This window comes from Triturus cristatus, chromosome 3_1 (genome assembly GCF_964204655.1).
Source record: "Triturus cristatus chromosome 3_1, aTriCri1.1, whole genome shotgun sequence".
Taxonomy (NCBI): domain Eukaryota; kingdom Metazoa; phylum Chordata; class Amphibia; order Caudata; family Salamandridae; genus Triturus; species Triturus cristatus.
The window spans coordinates 995,432,387-995,453,628 of NC_140583.1; the positions used below are offsets into that span (position 1 = coordinate 995,432,387).

Genomic DNA, 21,242 nt, shown 5'->3' on the forward strand with positions numbered 1-21,242 from the left:
TCTTGTTGCTCAGCGTGTTTGGTGCACAGCGACGCCAGGAGCCATCCGGCACAGTGTCACCAGTGGGTGCCGCCATTTTGAGCTTGGCGTGTTTCTTCAGGTCATCTGCAATCTCCAACATACCTCGCACTGTGCCAACCACGATGTCATTGCTTTTTCAATAAAGTTCTCATGAAGAAGTCTCCCGCGCGGTTTCCCTGTCACGCCTTCAGGGTTTTCTACCACACGTGGATTTGCTTCAAAAATATTGCAGCGCCATAGCAGATCATTGTATTTCTCTGCAGGTACAGTTTCCCTTTGTAAACCTGCTGCCCCTTCTACATTGATCTTTGAGTCAAGTCTTCTCTTCTGGGAATTTTGAGCATCACAAGAATCTGCGGTTTTCCTCTGGGAGTCCAGTATTGCTTTGGGTGTGGTTGATGGAACCTTGCACTTTAAACTCCTGCAATTTATTCAACTGTATTACATTTGGTGCAGTCCAAGTACTGGACTTTCATTTCTCCACTGCCACCTAGTACATTAACTTTGCCTACTGCATTATTTGGAGTTAACTCCGTCATCCTGCAATCTACATAACTTTTGTGGGCAACCTATTTACTTTGTTCAAGAATTCCTGGTTTGACTTGCTTTCCTTTTCTCCTCAATGCGTTTTAGACCATTACGTTACCCCTACAAGGACTTATTCTGGGCAATTTATATTCATGTGTACTTGCTGCTGCCCTTACGGCTCACGTTTGTTTGCTAAGGAACCTCTTCACCGGTTTTGCAGAAGTACAAAAGACGTATGCTCTGTTCTTGTATGTTCGGCCGTGTGGCCAATTGCTACACCTTACACCCCAGCTTTTGTTGGGTGCATTTTTAACGTGTGGTATTTTACATCACACCTACTTCTAAGGTTTCTGCGTTTTGCACTGTACTGGGTGCAATTTCCTACCACTCCTACTTTGCTATTCCTACATTACACTGTACTGCGTGGTATTTTACGCCATACCTTGCACTTTACTGTAGTATTTTATGCACACCTTGCGTTGTACTGTGGTATTTCCCACCACACCTAGTTTTAGGTTTCCTGTATTGCATTGTACCATGTGGTATTTTACACCAAACAGTTCTGTATTGCATTGTACTGTGTGGTTCCCCTCCCCCCCAGCGGGTTCTGATGTTTGTAAATATTGCATTGTACTGTGTGGTATTTTCCACCACACCTATTTCTGCTGTTCACACATTGCAAAGTACTGTGGTAATCGCCACCATACCTTGCTCTTTATTGCATTATCCCGCGTGGTACTTTCTGCTACATCCAGTTCTGCATTCCTGTATGTTGCAATAGACAGTGTGGCACTTTGCCACACCTAGGATTTGCTGCCTTTCTGGGGATTTGTCCCCTCATGCTTTTGCATGAGTGAATGGCAATTATCCTTTTGATTGTTCTACCTACAGCTGTCTTCCATCCTTTCAATGTTATCTTGCTTGTGTTTTGTTCTCTCCTTCACGTTGCTTATGCCCTTGTATATTCTTGTGTTTGCCTGGCCAGCTTGCATGATGTTTGTACTTTGGTTGTTTTGGTTTGTGAGGGTGTGTGTGTGGGTAGTTTGTGTGAGAAAGGGTGTTGATGCAAGAGTCGTTTGCATTTTCTTTTCCTGTTTGCGTTGCCTACTTTTCCACCTTTTATTTCCATGCCTTGTTGAAGTGTATTTTCTTGCTTTTGATATCTCCCTCCTTTACAATGGAAAGGAAGGAACTATGTGGTATCTTTCTGCTCAACCAGAAAGACTGAGAGAATGTTGGTATGTGGGATGTTGGAGTGCCTAGTCAGTTGGTGGATGGGCCGAGCAGCAGGGAGGCTGCTCCTGGTGAGACTCTTGCTTTCTCTGATTTAAGGACTGACTTAAGGGCTCTTTCCTGTGCAACTTGCCACTCCATAAACCTACATGGTAAACTACTTGGATTGGCCTACTTTCATTATACTACAGGGCACTTATTGGTTTAAGTTTCAGAAATAAACTATACCAAAAGGTGAAATCCAGATGATTCATGAGATTCTAGTGTTACCATCTAGCACAGTTATGCATTCACTATACAATTTGCTGATGTCACAAGATGTTTCTACCTAAAAATGTATGAATACTGACCAAATGTGATGCGTAATTTGCTTCCCTTGGCACAGGATTAAGAAAACCCTCTCAATCCAAGCCTTCCTGCTGCTTGAAGCAATTAGCCCAAACAATGTTAAAGTTCAGCTCTTCAGGCGTCATGACGAAATTCGCATTTCACGAGGAACCATAATTTATTTGGCTTAGTTCTGGGCACCGTGCAATGTTAAACCACTGTATTTTATGCAATATAAACATCCAAACATGATTTACGACAGAGGCGTGGTCTAGAAAGAATACCAACTACCCTGGGAAGTAAAAGCACTACAGATGCAAGCGAGTTAGAAGCAACAAGCTATATTCGGCTTGTGCTTACACGTAAAATGCGAAACTACTGGATATGCCAGTCCTGGTTAGCTCAGGCAGGTCTGCAGGAAAATAGAACTATTCTTTAAACAAATACCAGAAGAGCTTCTGGCTCCTAGCAGAGAAGTAAGACTTTCTCTCATCATAATACTAACTATATGATGCATCATTCTGCTTGCGAGAAATTGCTTCCATTGGAATACCCGAGGGGCTATTTTAAAATATAAAGTTAAATCACATTTTATTTTAATCTCCGATACAGAAGGTAATCACCCCCCACCCTCCTTTATTTACCAGTACTGGCAAAGCATTAATGTGATAAACATTTGTGAATGCTTGGATTTACATGCGTTGGCACATTAAAGCCAGAGCCACCGACTTTGCCAATGCTTTATAGAAGATGGCAACATGTCCTTAAACTAGTGGTCGGAGTGCAAGGGATCGTCAGTGCACAGTGTACCCCTTCTTTAATTCTATAGATTCCGTTCCCATACTAATTTTAAGCAAGGGTCCCAGGGCAGCAGAAAGAGCCAAGGCCTACAGCCAATGCTCCGTGTTCGTGGCCGTCCTGGGAGGACAGAGGGACAGGGACGGTCTTTTCCTTCTTGCCCAGAGACGACCAGGACAGTGTCCTTCTGCTCTACCGCTAGGAGCTGCCCCTCTTTCTTCGCTTTTTCTCTATTGGTCTAGTTCCTCCTCCTCACTAACAGTGACTAGGAGACACGGTTCCCACCCCTTTTGTTTAATTGTTCCCCTGTGAAATTGATCCAAAGAAAAACACTTGCTGAAAAAGTAGTCTGACATTTTCTATTCCGAAGTGCATCTCCTGGAATAAAAGGAGAAAATAAATGAATCATAATTGAATGAATCAAGTGGTCGCAAAGGGGCCAGATTGATTTTATTCACACCCAAAACACATTAGCGCCACTTCAGAGCTCACCAGTGAAGCGCTACTTGTTCAGTCTGATCTCTGAACATCATTGTTACTCCCCACCCTGTGTGGGGACGTGCACCAATCCTGGAGGCACTGCCATGCCAGATTGATGGGTGGATTGAACGCAATGCGTACGCCAGCTCTGTGTTCACAGATGTGGTCTTTATACCATACTGCTTACGTTTTGAAAGGATATAAGCAATGGATATTGAAAACGGTCCCTTCTGGGCCCTGTAGTCATGGCCTTAACTTTACCAGGCAAAAGCACTCACTGATTTCTGAATAGTGAGTGTAAAAGTGTTAAGGTAACCATGTTGTTCCTGCTTACATTTCACATGCTTTATTAATCTTGCAATCCCTATGAGTGTTTGCTTTTTCCAGGAGGAAATTAATTTAAGGCAGCATATTGCTAGTCTAGTGCGTAATTGGAATGGAGTCGCATCCAGGTGTTTATAGCAGGGCACAATTGGGTTGTAGCTGAAGGCAGCGAGTTGCTCAGTGGGGCAGTATGATGTTCAGTGGGGGAGGAGGATGTGACACTATGGCCAGAGCTGCAGAGTTTGGAAATGGGGAACCAGGTTCAGCCTTAATAACCAGTCCTCTGACGGAGCACATTTGTACTAGACCTTAGAAGGCCCGCAAGACCTTAGAAGCCCTGTGTCTTAGCACATGCAGGTGGACCCTAGCAGTGGCAAGTGTGGGTTAACCTTGAGGCCTGTCCACCACAATCTATATTGAAGTTTCTCCAGTCTTGCAGGCAGGCCTATGAAGCAGCACACCCTAGAACAGTGACTGTCACCGGTCCCTTGAGAAGGGCCAGCTTTAGGGTGGTGCGACCACACCGGGCGCTCACTTTGGGTGGGGGGCGTCCTGTTCGCAAGCATATTATGGTTTTAAAAGCGCTTGCCACCTCCAGCAACAATTAAAATGTCATAACTTAAATGATTAATGTTCTTCCTAGAAAGAAGTGTCTAGTGGAAGTTTTGACTCCTGGAAAGGTAGCGCAGAGGGTTAATATGCCTGCTGCAAAGAACATGTACCATGCAGATCACAAAGTGCACATAATGTAAATAGGTTTGTGGGTTGCTGCTTTCGGCAGAGATCCTTTTGTTATTTGTAGTTTATAAGTTCAAATCCTAACATAACAGTGAGCTATTGCTGCAATCGAAGAGCTGCAAGGTATAAATTGGAGCATTCCTCCCCCCTCCCCCGTTTTGATTACCCTAATGTTGCAAAAGGTGTTCATTTGGATATAAATAAATTCTGATTATTAGAGAACCCCCGATGTAAAGTGCTGACACTACACTGGTATGAGTGAAACTGTAAATCAAATTAAATGCGTCTGAGAGGTTATTAAGGCTTGAGGGGAACTGTTAAAGGGTAGTAGGAGGGACTCCATGGCGGAGGTGGTCATTGGGGCGCCAACAAACATTGTTGCACAGGGCACCACCAGTGCTAAAGCAGGACCTGCCCTTGAGGCCAGTCCACCTCACCCATTGGTACCTCCATTGGCCTAGTTTCAGTAGTAGTAGCTGCAACTCACTAGGGATCGGCAATGCAGGATTTGCATGCACACCAAATTAAGTATACAAACTTCAGTCTCTCCGCTTCGTGCACAAGCACTTTCAATATATGCCGCCTGCTTTGGGGCCACTGGAATTATGTAGCAAAGGAGAACAAAATTATGCTACAGTATTAACCAAATTATGCAGCAAAGAAAAAAAAAAAGCTGCAGCGTAATGCAATAGGTTTTTTTGCTACTTTAAATTGACATTTTTACACATGCCAACAGCCTCTGGAAATATTTTGCCTTAGTATCAGTGTAACATACTAATGCTGCAGTGAAAAAGGTCAGTCAACCTTTTCAAAGGGCCGTGCACTTCACAGCAGCACAAGTCACATTTTTAGTAACTTTTGATCCGTTTGGGCGACAATCAGTTAAAATTGTCAGATTATGCAGCAGATGTAATGTGGCAAATATGGCAGAGCAATAATTATATAGAAAACATTTGCAAACTAGGATATTTGCCAGTCATGTTTAAACTGCTCTTGTAGAAAAAGGGAGAAGTGCTGATAAACTCCATGGATCGGAGACAAATGGCTCAATTTAAGCGTATTTGGGACATTCGGGGATTGGAAACATGCCCCACTTTGTGACTATTTTAATGTCATCAACTCATATTAGAACCTTAAATAATCATGTGTATCTATTGGTTGAATTAAATAACACAATCTGTAACTGGCCAGTGAAATGCCTAACAAATAAAAAATGATGTTTTGCACCTCCTGGCCACACCAGATTCCAACCACTGATCCAATCTCTGGTTATTCTCACCCTCTGAGTCTCCATCCACAGTTCCCCTACTTTCTCTTCCCTTTCCCTCCCCCGCCCCCCTCCAACACTTCGACCACTGCCTTGCACCCAAGCACCAGGCCTATGTTGCCCAATCGTTGTGGGTTAAATATTGAAATTCGTGCCTCCAGCCTTTCGACAATGGCTGGAGGCACGAAACAGACCAGAGTGACTGGAGCGGATGAAGGTGACGTGACGGATGTGGCTCTGGAGACTTAAGTGGAGCCCTTCACAACACTCCACGCTTGGAAGCATGTTGGAGAGCCTTGGGATGGGATCAAAGCTGGTTAACGAGAACTCACCCAACCGAAGACCTAATGTAATGGACCAATTTTGATTAAAGGAGACCCTGTGAGTGCCAGGCGCAGATGTTGGGTTACGCATGCATCAAAGCAGGCTTTGGAGGGGGAGGGCAAGAACCTGCAGCCTAGCTTGGAGCAGAAAGTGTGAGCTCAAAAAGCAGGGTTAAGAGGGTGGAGGGGGGGGGGGGGGGTAGGTGAGATTCAGTGGAGTCAAGTGCAGAGCCTTGCACTCAGGACCCCGACTAGCAGCACTAGTGGTGAGGGCAGCTTATTGGCTTTAAAAGCCAACTGATGGAGGGGCCAGTGCTCCATGACAGCTTAACCAGTTTGCCAGGCACTTGAAATATCAGTCAGTGGAGGCTATGAAAATAAGCCTGGACTTCCTTGCAGCTGCCAAGGGCCAGCAAAATGTCGATCTACGCCAACTTGGGTCGCTGCCGGAGCCTCAGGTGACAGGCTAAGGGGTCAACCAGCAACAATGAGCCGAGACGAGGAGGACTGATGAAAGGGCCTTTCAGCAACACAAATCACTCGGGAGTGTTCTCTCGAGTGCTATGTGCCATTCCAGGACATACCCAGAGTACTTTGCGCCACTGAAAAGGACGAATTTCTCGCTGCTTTACCTTCTAGAACAGGAGACCAGAAAAGTGACAAAGAATATATATTACCTACAAGAGTCTAGACATTTTCTAGGTGGCACAAGGTATGGGAAAAAGTCATGAGGAAAACCAGATGGAAAGGCTGTAAGCAAGGCAGGCGCAGAAGTAACCGGCAGGGCCTCCAGCAGGCGTGGTGAGGCTAAAAAACAAGGGAATGCGAAAAAGAGCCCAACGGAGGGGGGAGCAAAACCGTGTTGAAGCTGAAAAGTGTAAATGGACACCAGTCATGTGCCTCAAGGCTGGCCTCATCTATGATGAGGTACAAGTTAATGAACGCAGCGTGCGAAGATTAAATGTGGAAGCTTACCATCATAGTACTGGATGCGGCTCTCCCGGCCAGAGAGGTTGTACCACGCCTCAAATGGCTCCACAATCTCAGCATAAGGCAGGTAGAGAATCCCTGTGTGGAAAGAGATGTGCATTGAGACAATAGCTGCCCTGGCGTTCCAGGAGCTCCCCCGCCTCTTCCCACGAGAGGGAGCCATCTATCCAACCTTCACCAGATGCCTACCCCATATGCCTCATCTTGCCTTCAGAGATGCTAGAGCCGCGCCCTCCTCCCCTCAGAACCAGTGACACCCACTGCATCTAGACCTGGCCATCACCTCCCCTTCACAGGTAAGCTAGATAACAACCTCATCCTCCCCGCCCCTTCATTAAAGAAAGAGGGGACAGAGGAACTGGCCTGTATTTTTAGAGCAGGAGTCTCAAAAAGGACGGCCTACCAAGCCAAAGTGACTGGGACAAATTCAAGCAGCATGAGCCCATGTGTGACTGGCTGTGAGGGGCCTGAAAACGTACCCTGGGGTGATTCCAGCCCTTCAAGTGTGTTCGCCTGCTCTAGACCCCTTACCTGACACATGATACAAGTCACCAAAGTCCGGCAGCTCCCAAGTCGTCGAATCCTCAGCACGTGAAGTCCAATCCTCAGCACCTGCAGAAGAGCAGACATTTAAAACAAGCATTTGCAATAGGTCTTGCATTAGTAAGTTTGTTTTGGGCGTAGCAAATAATGCAACACTAATAGCTCGCATTTTTAGTAATGAGACCTATAGAGGGTAGTGTATTATGTAAATAAAAGCGGATGTGTGAATATGGGCCAAATGAGAATGGTAAAAAATATGAAAAAATGATCTTAAAATGCAAGATTGAATGTATAGATGGTGACCACCTCCAGCACCTTGGGGGCCAGGGTAGGCGCAGCACCTTGGGTGCCATGGTAGGCGCAGCACCCCCACCTCCAGCACCTTGGGTGCCAGGGTAGGTGTCCCTGGGAAGGGAGAGGCTGGTTGAGATTGTGGGGCGACTGGGGATGTTTAGGGGAAGGCTGCTGTCCCTGGAGAGGAAGAGGCAGCAGGCGGAGGGTGTGGGAGGGAGTGCCGGAGGAGGCTGGCTGAGGATGTGGGAGGAGAGCACATAGCATCATCATGACATGACGCCCCCCCCCAGCAAAATAGCCTGCAAATGAAACACCACACATACTTGGAAACAACTGCTGCAGGTTTTTTTATTTTTTTTTTTATTTTTTTTACATACAACGTTGTGTAATCTGGTGGGTTAGCTTACGGGTGATCCAAGGACAGGCAGCATTCGCCGCCTGCCCGCCCGATGAGCCTAGCAGCACCGTGGCAAACCACTTAGTACTGCACCTTTTGGTGATCCCTTCCTGGATCACCTGACCACTCTAGGTCCATTATACTCACGCCCTTCTGGGTGGAGCGTAACTAGGCAAGCCCCCAGTTGCTCAGGCCCACAACCGCCCAAAGGGCTATGGGCACCGACATAGAATCCGTGAACCTCCCGCGAGGCTCCTGGGGTTCGGCTCTGGCACCGTGTGCTGCGCAGCAGTACAGTTCTGTACCCATATACTTCCAGATCACCCTGTAACTCCACCACAGCCCAGGAGGTGGCCAACCGTCGCCGCCGAGGCCCCCCACCAACTGCTCTAGTCCATTACCTGCAACCTTTGTGTGCTAGTGCCTCCTCCAAGTCTAGCACGAACAGGTCCATCCCCACCGGAGTAAGGTGTACCCCGTCAGACTCGGAGTATCCTTTGACCCTTTCCTGAATCATTTAGTGTCTGATAAATCCCAGGCCCCTCTGTTGAGTGAACTTGCGCATGGAGCTGTTCACCAGTTTCCTGGACCGCTCAACTGCCTCGCCAGACTTAACACCCTGCCACACCCTCTGCGGCAAAATGACCACCAGAGCTTGCACTGACCTGGGCATTTGCTCAGTTCCCCCAGGTCAGTCTTCATGGCATGCAGGAGCAGGGTCCTCCCCAATGCAGTCAAGTCATTGCCCCCAGGTGATCACCAAAAATTATGGGCGGGGCACCCAACATAGCTAGTGAGTACTCCAGTCTGTTCATGAGGCTGCACCATCTCATCCGTGGAAACCCAAAATTTGTCTGCAAGACGCGCCGCATCCAGTTATTGATCAATACCCAACGGGCTAACCGGGAGATGTCAGAGTGCCCAATGACCCACACACGTGACCCTGAAGAAACATGATTCTTCATTTCCACTCAACTGTGGCCAGGCATCCCAGAATCAGAGCCGCCTGAAAATGAGAGAGAGAGAGAGAGAGAGAGACAGCCGCAACATTCTTTAACCCCCTCAGTGTCGAGCCCTACACCCGAAGTTGCAGCACAGGCTCCCTCTGGCGAGCTCCTGGAGCAGGCAGAGCACCAGCGGGCACTGGGCGGTCTGCCCATTGATGGCCTGCACGACCGCTATATTGTCTAACCAGAAAAGGACCTTCTGATCAGACAAGATCAGAAGGCCACAAGTGGAGGGATATGACGATAGGGAAGAGTTCCAGAACAGTGATTTTGGAAGAGATGCCGTGCTTGCGCCATGCGTTGGGCCATTCCTGTGCGCACCATTCCTTGCCCAGGATTGCCCCAAAGCCCTCCCTCCCAAAGGCGTCTGTGAGCAAGCTGAGCTCGGGACTGTCAACCCAGGGGGCCCTCCAGATAACCGTCCCATTGACGTGCAACAGGAACTCCCCCACATGACGAAGTCCTTCTTCAGGCCTGCCCCCAACTTGGCCAGGTGGTGTTTTCTAGACACGTTGGCTCTGGCCCTGGCTAATCTCCTGGCGAACACCCTCCCCACTGGGATGACTAGCTGCAAAGTTTAATTTGCCCAAGAGGCTTTGGATGACACCCAGGGGAGCCTTGTCTTGCCCCAGCAGTGACTGGAGGTCCTGCCGCAAAACCTGGACCTTCTCTGCAGGGAGCCTAGACACGCCCATCATTGTCAAGCTCGATGCCCAAGAAGGTGAGAACCTGCGCAGGACCCTCCCGTCTTACCAGGTGCTAACAGCACCCCTACGTGTCTGGCTAGGTCCTGGAAACATTGAAGCCCCCTGCTGCACTCCTGTGTTCCCGCACTCCGAAAGAATAAAAAAAATCATCCAGGTAGTGGAACAACCCCTCAACGCTGAACCTTGCTAAGGGGGCCCACTGTAGGAATGAGCTGAAGGCTTCAAGGCAGGCGCACAAGACCGTACACCCCATCGGCATGCACCTGTCGTAGAAGAATTCACCTAGCCACTTAAACCCAAGGAGGTGCTGGCTCTCAGGGTGGACCGGGAGAATGCAGAAAGCGGACTCAGTATCAGCCTTAGCTAACCATGCTCCCCTGCCCCCACTCCTGACCATGTCCACTGCCATGTCAAGCGAACAGTACGAAACAGAGCATGAACCCTCCAAGCCAGTGGTTCACTGAATCCCCCTCCGGGCAGGACAAGTGCTGAATCAGCCTGAACACCCCTGGCTCCTTCGAGGCCACCCCCAAGGGATTGACAACAAAGCTCGGAGGGGGGGGGGGGGGGGGGGGGGGGTGTTGTGCCAGAAGGGCCCCGCCACCCTCCCCAGGGCCACTTCCTTCTTGATCTTAGTCCCTACTACATCGGGATGATCCCTGGCTGACCTGAGGTTTTCTGCATCCCATTGACCAAAGGCACCAGATAGGGAATTCTGAAGCCCTCCACAATCCCCTGGACCAGTGACAGTCTGTTCTTCGCATTAGGATACTCCCTTAGTAGTGGTGGTATCAGGTTGGCGGTGACCACGGGGGATGGGCCCTTGGCCAGGGGCTCACAGGTTGAGGGATCGGGGGCCCCCCAAGTGGGCTGTTCGGGGGGGGTAATTTATATTTTTTATCAGGCCAAGTTTGGAAGCAAACCTTGTTTTCTTTACTGCTCATTTTCCTGGTTTCAACCCCTTCAGCCCCGTGCATCAATAGTGTAAAGAGGTCAATAAATTCCCTCTTCCAAATCCCTTCCTTGGCCACCAGTGGCACCTTCCATGCTAATGAGCATCAGCCAGACAACAGGGGGGCCAGCGTGACTAGCGGCGCGGGGCAGGGCAGGGAGTGCAGGAGGCGAATCTGCAGGGGAGAGGGGGGGTGCAGGTGGAGGGGTGGCATTGGCGGCAGGGACTACAGGGGGAGCGCATGGTGCTGTGGGCGGGATAGCGGTCTCTGCTCGTACCTCGCCGCCTAACTCGTGGGAGGTCCCCCCAGGCAGAGAGGGGAGAGGACTCGATGGTCCCAGGCTCAGGCGTGGGCCCTTGGACTTCTTACTGCATGGTGCCCTGCGGCAGCACTGGTCAATGGCTGCCCTCCCAAACGTTTGTGACTGAAGGAGAACCTGGTGCCTGCCCAGAAGGTGGTGGGCTAGCTACCCTAACTCCACAGTTGGATATATTGCTGTTGAATGCCAGGAGACCAGCTCTGATCTCGGACAAAGTTAGTTAGCGTGTCCGTGAGCTTACCCATGTCGTCACTGGTGGCAAAGTTTGTGGGCGGTGTTGCGCTTAACAGGGGGGGGGGGGGCACTATTCGAGCTGCAGGAGAGCTTCGGCCGACAGCACAGCCAGGGTTCGCGCTGTGCTCGTGGTGCGGCTCCTAGCTACCAGCTGGAAAGTCCTTAACTGTGGGCCTGCAGACCCTCTGATCTGGTGGGACTGTTCTCAGCGGCTTCCTGACCCGTGCCTGGTGCAGGCATGGCGATACCAGAATCATCAGGGCTGTGCAACATCAACAGCTCAGTGGCCCAAGCCACTCCTTTGGCCCTGACCATCTTATGGAGACAGCTGGAAAGCACTCATGGAGCGAGTGTTCAACCGAAAAGTAGTGTTGGTGGGAGGGAAAACCAAACATGCAGTAGAAACAGAAGCCAGAAAGTCAAGAGATGGTAAAGAGGCCAAGCTCCATGGAAAGGACAAACCTAGGACACAAGCAGGCAAATGAGTGACGGGGAAACCCACCAACAGTAAGAAATGGTTAGTCTCCAAGCCCCTGTATGTTCTTGGTGAGCCCACAATACATATTTTGACACCAGACAGCTGGACCGGTTGACCTCAAAATTAAACAATTCCAGTTGAACCTCTAAGGCAGTGTAGTCCTAATTAGTTTTGCTAATCCTGTCTGTAGAAGAGACTTAAAATGTACAAATATAATTTAAAAAACTAGATAAAAATTAACAAAAACACAAAGTTGCACACCTTTGAGAAGTGTTGCTCAGAACCCTGGCAGCAAAGTGCACAGTTAAGCAAAGTGCAGTCACTCATCACAAGAGAGCCCGTGGCTCGACTCATTGTTCCGTCCAAAGATTGGAGCAAGCAAAAAGTGAATGACAGTTAAACCAGTTACTGTTTAAGAGCATTGACTAAATATGCATTTATGATTCCCCCCTCCCCCCGAGGTGAGGATAATACTGCTAAATGAAATCAGTCTCAACCATACCTAAACACTTGAAAGGAAGCAAGTATGGTTCTAAACTACTAGTAAAGCACAAAATCCACACTTCAGTCACAAGGGTGAAGCATGCTCCTATAAGGAGGAGTATAAAGTTAACTGTACATTCATATTTTGAATGAATCAGGTGTAGCTGATTAAATGTCAGCCATTTTTTTAGCTCTTCTCATGGAGAGTGGCTCCGTACAGGTTTTGGGTAGTCCCTCTGCTACAGGTAACCAGCCAATTGACAATGGAGTGCACGTACAACTACAGACCTAGCGTAGTGTGTTTATTAATATTAATGCGCCCCTCCAGTAACATGGTTAAGTCGCATATTACTATTCGGGTGCCCTGCAGTTCTCAACTGACCAGTCTATATATAAAAAATTAAAAAAAATAAAAAAAAAGTATTTAAGCAGAAATTCCAGGACGAGACCATCCCCATGGTCTTCTGCTTCCAACCATTACAGCGAGCCATGGCTGGCTCTCACCCGGGTCAGACAGAGCTACCTCACCCAAAGTTTTAGTCAGGGGGGACTCCGTTCCATGCACATTTTTCCTTCCACCCACTGCAACGTGCACCATGTGGCAGCCCACTTCAGTCATCGGATACATGCACTGCAAGGGACTGTACCCTGCCCTCTCTCAGAGCCCATCAGTTCAGAAGTGGTTCTCTTCAGTGCCAGGGCTGCAGTGGGTGCATGTGGGACCAAACAAATACCTTTGGTTTTCGCCAATTTTAGTAATAAAAAAAAAAGCCCCGGTGGCTCCATCATTTTACGAAAAAAAAAAAAACGGACAAAACAGACAAGCCTCAAAGTCCAACAGCTGGTGGCCAATGTCAGACCAACAAGCATTGGAAGATCGCATTTCCAATTATTTTTCCCGACGTTTTGACATGGCCAGGGTTTTTGCGGATACTTTTCTGTGTCGCCAGAAATAAAATGCTCATTTAGCAACGTAGTAGGGTATTAGTTTCATTTGAAGTTAGATTTACAATAAGAATTTTATGCAAGCATTTTAGAAACGTGCAAAGGCGCCAACGTAACTGAATTGGGGTAACAAAACTAATAACTTAACATTTCAAAGCACGGATGTGCAACTTAACCATGGACAAACAAAACATGCACTATGTCTTGTAAAGGGCAAGTACGAAGATTAGGTAATTAGCAGGACAAGATTAAACCATAAAGTGTCAGCCACCTGTATGCCTCTGGTTTACAAAAATGACAAATTTACATATCTAAGTTTGCTTTAAGATAAACTTTTATTCCTTTGGCAAGTAAAATTCCTAACATGCCTAGGCCTGTTATGGACCTTTTTTCCTTATGGCCCATGGCCAACAGACAAGGTGTGGAGGCAGAAGGGGCACAGGAGCCGCAGACAACAGGAGGAAAGAAAAGTGCAATGTGTCCAACAAGCACTAAGAGGGCTCTACCCTGAAAGAAGGTCTATTTAAAGAGACAGTGCTACGCTGTTCAGTGAATGGACGACGACATCCCCCGAATAGCCAGTCCTTGGCTGGTCATTACATCTTTGTAATTACGAAAAATAAAGCCGTGGGTTATATATGCAAGCGGGGGTTGTCACGTTTTAAGTAACAAGTTTTGTCTCACGAAAGCTCACACTGCCCATCATTCCGTAACTTAGCACCTCATTCCAGTGCACCAGAACGACTATCAGGCAAAGTGCATTTATGAAGCAGCCCATCTATTAGACAGGGCCGGACAGGCCTGAAGGACAGTCGGGCAGTGCCCAACGGGCTGGTCTGAGATCAGTGTTTGGGCAGCTTTTATTTAGTAAATAAAAAGCAGCTTAGAGCCAGGTGGGGCTTTTTTTTTTACTGTTGATTTCACCGATATTACAAGAAGCATTGCCTGCAGCAAACACGTGCCTACAGTCCCCCAATCCTTGGGAAAATACCCACACAGCGTCTCTTTACAAGTTCAAAACGGGTGTGGTTTGCAAATGTGGGACACCTTTCCAGCCATCTGGTTCGCCGATAAGGGAGGGGGGAATACTTTGGTGCCCAGGCCAATTTTTTTGATCCAGTCTGACCCTGCAATACAGTTCCACATACACGAGCCAAGCCTTGAACAGAAGCCAGCTGAAAGGTCTCTGCAGGCGAAATACAACTAGATAATGCACAGAACTTTCAAAAGTAATGTTTCTCTTTTGCAAAAGCCCCACCCCACCAGGTAATTGAGTGATAAATGACCTGAACGTGTTTAAATTGATAATGCCAGGATACCAACACTGATAAGAGTGAGGTGGCCGATTTGCGGCCATCAATGTTTCACCTGTAACCTTCAGACATGCCATGTAATCCACTAATCTAACAAGTTCTTTCCGAAAAGTGGCGCCTTGCAATAGGTTTCATTTTGTCTTGCTTGGCTGTTTCAACCCTGGTTGCCTCTTCATTTACGAATTACAGGAGGGGGGGGGGGCAGGGTCACTAAAACCAGTATCTGGTTGAGCACAGGGACTGCTCCTCCGTTAAAGTGTCGCCCCACTCAGGGCCGTTTCTAGGTGTTTTGCCACCCTAGGCGAGAATTGAAAAATGCCGCCCCCTCCCTTTTACTACCATCACTCTCTCCCCCTGTCATCCAGGCTAGAGAGGCACACCCTCTACTGCCGAACCCTTCTATGTTACTCGCATTTACTATCAGGAAACATGATCACAACAGTCAGTCCTGCAAACGGCCTCAACGAAAGGACCGGCCAGACCGTTACGGTAGCCATACACTCACAGAACTATTTACACAGATGCCCAATAGAGCCTTGTGTTTAAATACCATCAGTGCACCTCGTTTTCAAAACCAGAAACAACAAAAATAGTAACTTGCACCATCTTCCAAGGCCAGACCCAGTGGTTTTGCCAACGCTTGTTTTTTTTCACTGAGGCACCTGAAATAGTTATCATCTCCATTGTATCCATTTAATAGAGGCTGATCACAACAATTAAAAGATTTCCACGTCAGGGAGATTATATTTCATGATACTCAAATCTGCGCTAATCAGATACTATGGCAAGACGTTAATAAAGTTTGGCATACAACACAGAATGAACTGCTTCTTGGCGCTGTGAATAGAAGTTATTGACAAGATTGTGCATGTTACCACTATGAGAGTAATCCTGACCAGAATTTGAGCCGGTGCAAGGCAGAATGCACACTTCACCATAGTTGAGAAGTGGTTCCATGTTGTGGAACACCTTCAACCAATCCTGGGTTTGCGGCCACCTGTGTGTTGCATTCTGGGATTTGTAGTCTTTCTTTTAACAGGGTAAGCACTGGCTCAAAAATCCCAGTGTGGACATTGACGTTGGCCTAAACAGTCACTACCGGATGACGGTATCAGACATGGCACTAGGCTAGTGGTTCAATTCTTTTTTTGTATGGAGTTTTATATAGAGCGATCTTGACCCGAAAGTATCGGGTATCAGAGCACTTTACACGAACACAAGTTGCGTTACATCATGAGGACACATTCATTTTTGTTAGAGACGAACAGCCTATTATTATTACAACATGCGCAAAGTCATGTTGAAGATGAAGCCAACTAAAGTGCAAATCTCTAATCATTCAGTTGTTAAGCCATTAACCAGTTACCAGTAACGAAATTCGTAAAGGTTATATGTGATACTTACAGGATAAGAGGCAACCGCCACGCAGTTACTCTGCTCAACTTTCCAACAATGTCTTCAAAAAGTTACTGAGCGGTAAAAAAAAATATGAATTTTTTATGAGGGTCAAATGAGACAAAATGTGCTTTTTTATTGAAAAACATGAGCGACATTGGGGTCTAGCCCTCCATTTGTAAGTCTGTTAACATCCATTCTCGTTGACAATTGCCGGGAAGTGAGCACTGCCACTGCTATTGCAGCCTTGGGCAATTTTGCGTCTTCGGGTGTGCATTATGCCAACAGGAATCATATGAAGGGTATTTGATTCTATGATGAGAAATAACTAAACCCGGTCTGGAGGGTCTGTTCAGCTCTGTGCACGGTGTGCAGACTGCGCGCAGCTGGTCTGTGGCTGGTGCTGAAGACGCACAGCCCTGGAGTGGGGGTGCCTTGAAGTAGCAGAGGATGGCCCCCTTTCAAGTAGAGGGCTATCCGCTTCCATCCTGTGTTACCTTGCATATTATTTGTACAGCGCCTGTGACATCATAAGGGCGCCTCAAAGCACTGAAATCAGTTCTCACTACACCCGTCTCTATGAGCTCTCGGTGTTTAGGAAAGCCGTGGTGAGCGGTTTAAAACAGTCTACATTCCCTGCACTGCCAGCCCCTTCTCTTGTACAGGCCGAGACGCTGCTTGTTTGTGATTCCAGCACTTTTCGCGCGCATTAGAAAGAGACGAAAGGCCCGGGGTGGGGATTTGGTGCACGTCGCCCTCTCTGGCTGGATCCGGCGAGAGACAGTCTGCGCCCCCTGAAGGGTCCTCAGAATCAAGGCCGTTTCTATTAGGCAAGACTAGGCAGCTGCCTAGCTTTACGTTCGTAGGATCAAATTAAAAAACAAAAGTCTCCCTTTTGCCGCCCTAGCTCTTTTGACGCCCTAGGCGGCTGCCTAGTCTTGCCTAATGGTAGAAACGGCCCTGGCCCCCACTTAGACTTATCTCCCCCCCTCCCCCCCAAAAAAAAAAACGATGAATACATTGATACTACATTACCATTTTATTTTCCGTCCTCCTGTCTGGATGCTTGCTATAGGGCGGGCTGATGCTAAGAGTGGCAGGCGTAGGGTGGGCTGGGTTTGCACTTCAACGTGCGCGTGTCTTTCTGGCTGTCTTGCGATGAACAGTCACACATGCGCAATTTGAAACATCTAACCGAGCTGGCTCAGAGTAAGCGCAGGGCTCCAGGGTCCTTGGGACTGGAGAGTGGGGCCGCTAACTCCAAACATGTCGCTGTTCACAGCGCGAGAGCAGCACCAGGATTGGTGCCCACACTGCAGTATCTGGTTGAGAACAGGTCCGGAGCTCAAGTCAGAGGATGTCGGTTAAGTTTAATATTTTTTTTTTTAAATTAAAATGTTTGTGTGCGCTCTCCCCTTCCCTGTAGATGCCAGCTGCCACTGGATGAGCAGGGACTGGCCTCTGAACACGAACATGCCCAGCATACCTAAATCACATAGCTTAGTTGCCTCAAGCAGATGTGTTGACATGTGCCAGCAGGGGTCAGAGGATGAAGGAAAGGGGCGTTAAAAACATTGCCTGCCGTATGATAGCGAAGGACCCAAAGCCACTTTAAACTGAAAATCAGACAGAAATGATCAGGTAGGGACAAGGTCTAGGATAGAGCAAGAGGAGAAGGGTGCTGCTGTTGGTATAACCTTAATGCACACAGCTCCATGCGCCCCCAAAAAATTGGCACCCTGGACCCCTCTCGCTCATGCTAAAGGCTGGCCCTGCAGGCACACGCCAGGAAGCTTGTTGAGGCTACTTTGTATGGTAGTAACAACGCATCTTTCCGCACCTACTATTTCTACAAATAACCTCAGTGAACGGGTATTTGGCTTTTAGGGACTCAGCCACCTTAGATTGTGCCAGTTTTCCCAAGTTAGGGCAAATGTTGGTATCTAGAGGATTGGATGCAGCACTTGGGCACTTCCTTGCTTATTTAACACCAATATGAGAGTCATGGTTAGAACTACTGAAAAAGGGGTGTGACAAAGATCAGGAGAGGGGTGAGGCAAGGTTGTGTGTTGGCTCCCCTTTTATTCATCTTATATATTAAAATGATCTGCATCCCTCTTTAACAGGAATTACCAGTGATTTTCTGCAATTTAAGGGTGGCCTTCTACCAATGCCGTGTTAATGGCCCGCACCTCAAAAGCGCTGCGCCCGTTAGTGCACACCTTTGTTGACTTTCGGGCCACCTGGGACTTGTGGCCAAATTTTACTAAGTCATTATGGCATGTGGGCCCCAATGCAGGAAGAGGGAGACGGCTGGTCTGTCTACCCCTAGTGACTTCTAACAAACAAAATGGATGAGCTAATGGAAATCTCAAACCACCAGCATCCTGTTGGTCAGACAGTTGTCTCCCAGGGGGAAGAGCCATTAGGTTTCTTAAAGTACCCTCACCCATCAACCTAGTTGGGGGCATGCTTCATCTATGGGGCCCATCTGCCTCCTAGGTATGTTTTGACAGCCGTTTACATCAGAGCAGATTTTTTTTGGGGGTGAACAGGAGAATTTGGGCGAGTGTGAGCCTTAAAACTAACTCCATGATACTCAGTCAAATCAGGCTAATTTTAATAAAGAGTTCCTGGGGCAGGATTTAAAAAAACAAAAAGCAACAAGGGTGGATGTGCAAGGGGGAACCCCACCCAAAAAAAAAAAAAAATCCCATGAAGGTGAAATGGTCTGCATGTTTTTAGCCCCTCAATTGAGTCAGAAGGCTTTCTTCAGGCCCAGACGCGACCCTAAGCAGGTCCAGGGCCGTTTCTAGGTGTTTTGCCACCCTAGGCGAGAATTGAAAAATGCCGCCCCCTCCCTTTTACTACCATCACTCTCTCCCCCTGTCATCCAGGCTAGAGAGGCACACCCTCTACTGCCGAACCCTTCTATGTTACTCGCATTTACTATCAGGAAACATGATCACAACAGTCAGTCCTGCAAACGGCCTCAACGAAAGGACCGGCCAGACCGTTACGGTAGCCATACACTCACAGAACTATTTACACAGATGCCCAATAGAGCCTTGTGTTTAAATACCATCAGTGCACCTCGTTTTCAAAACCAGAAACAACAAAAATAGTAACTTGCACCATCTTCCAAGGCCAGACCCAGTGGTTTTGCCAACGCTTGTTTTTTTTCACTGAGGCACCTGAAATAGTTATCATCTCCATTGTATCCATTTAATAGAGGCTGATCACAACAATTAAAAGATTTCCACGTCAGGGAGATTATATTTCATGATACTCAAATCTGCGCTAATCAGATACTATGGCAAGACGTTAATAAAGTTTGGCATACAACACAGAATGAACTGCTTCTTGGCGCTGTGAATAGAAGTTATTGACAAGATTGTGCATGTTACCACTATGAGAGTAATCCTGACCAGAATTTGAGCCGGTGCAAGGCAGAATGCACACTTCACCATAGTTGAGAAGTGGTTCCATGTTGTGGAACACCTTCAACCAATCCTGGGTTTGCGGCCACCTGTGTGTTGCATTCTGGGATTTGTAGTCTTTCTTTTAACAGGGTAAGCACTGGCTCAAAAATCCCAGTGTGGACATTGACGTTGGCCTAAACAGTCACTACCGGATGACGGTATCAGACATGGCACTAGGCTAGTGGTTCAATTCTTTTTTTGTATGGAGTTTTATATAGAGCGATCTTGACCCGAAAGTATCGGGTATCAGAGCACTTTACACGAACACAAGTTGCGTTACATCATGAGGACACATTCATTTTTGTTAGAGACGAACAGCCTATTATTATTACAACATGCGCAAAGTCATGTTGAAGATGAAGCCAACTAAAGTGCAAATCTCTAATCATTCAGTTGTTAAGCCATTAACCAGTTACCAGTAACGAAATTCGTAAAGGTTATATGTGATACTTACAGGATAAGAGGCAACCGCCACGCAGTTACTCTGCTCAACTTTCCAACAATGTCTTCAAAAAGTTACTGAGCGGTAAAAAAAAATATGAATTTTTTATGAGGGTCAAATGAGACAAAATGTGCTTTTTTATTGAAAAACATGAGCGACATTGGGGTCTAGCCCTCCATTTGTAAGTCTGTTAACATCCATTCTCGTTGACAATTGCCGGGAAGTGAGCACTGCCACTGCTATTGCAGCCTTGGGCAATTTTGCGTCTTCGGGTGTGCATTATGCCAACAGGAATCATATGAAGGGTATTTGATTCTATGATGAGAAATAACTAAACCCGGTCTGGAGGGTCTGTTCAGCTCTGTGCACGGTGTGCAGACTGCGCGCAGCTGGTCTGTGGCTGGTGCTGAAGACGCACAGCCCTGGAGTGGGGGTGCCTTGAAGTAGCAGAGGATGGCCCCCTTTCAAGTAGAGGGCTATCCGCTTCCATCCTGTGTTACCTTGCATATTATTTGTACAGCGCCTGTGACATCATAAGGGCGCCTCAAAGCACTGAAATCAGTTCTCACTACACCCGTCTCTATGAGCTCTCGGTGTTTAGGAAAGCCGTGGTGAGCGGTTTAAAACAGTCTACATTCCCTGCACTGCCAGCCCCTTCTCTTGTACAGGCCGAGACGCTGCTTGTTTGTGATTCCAGCACTTTTCGCGCGCATTAGAAAGAGACGAAAGGCCCGGGGTGGGGATTTGGTGCACGTCGCCCTCTCTGGCTGGATCCGGCGAGAGACAGTCTGCGCCCCCTGAAGGGTCCTCAGAATCAAGGCCGTTTCTATTAGGCAAGACTAGGCAGCTGCCTAGCTTTACGTTCGTAGGATCAAATTAAAAAACAAAAGTCTCCCTTTTGCCGCCCTAGCTCTTTTGACGCCCTAGGCGGCTGCCTAGTCTTGCCTAATGGTAGAAACGGCCCTGAGCAGGTCTAATGTATGCACACGCCCTAAGGTGTGCTCAAGTGAGGGTGACTTGATAATTTATGATAATCACCTAAAACGAGATGATTAGAGTTACAATATGTTATCGTAACATGGATCCCGGCAGGAGGAGGTGCCTGTAATCATTTTCCTAAAGGCCTTCTGCAATAAAGCGGAACAAAATGGTACCACAGTAATAAGTGTGACATCCAGGTCTCGCGCAGGTATCGGGCCAAAGCGCTCGTATGCTTCGGCT

General features: G+C 47.7%; 1 protein-coding gene across 1 annotated transcript in view; it reads right to left on the reverse strand.

The window, feature by feature from the left end:
• The window catches only part of LOC146861377 (digestive cysteine proteinase 2-like), a 58,639-nt gene that overhangs the window by 35,251 nt on the left and 2,146 nt on the right, over window positions 1–21,242 (reverse strand). Inside the window, exons 2-3 of the mRNA XM_085645681.1 lie at window positions 7,561–7,641; window positions 7,015–7,107 (exon numbers count right to left, since the gene is read on the reverse strand). Of these exons, the coding sequence (XP_085501807.1) occupies window positions 7,015–7,107; window positions 7,561–7,641 (174 nt within the window). The remainder of the gene's footprint in view (window positions 1–7,014; window positions 7,108–7,560; window positions 7,642–21,242) is intronic.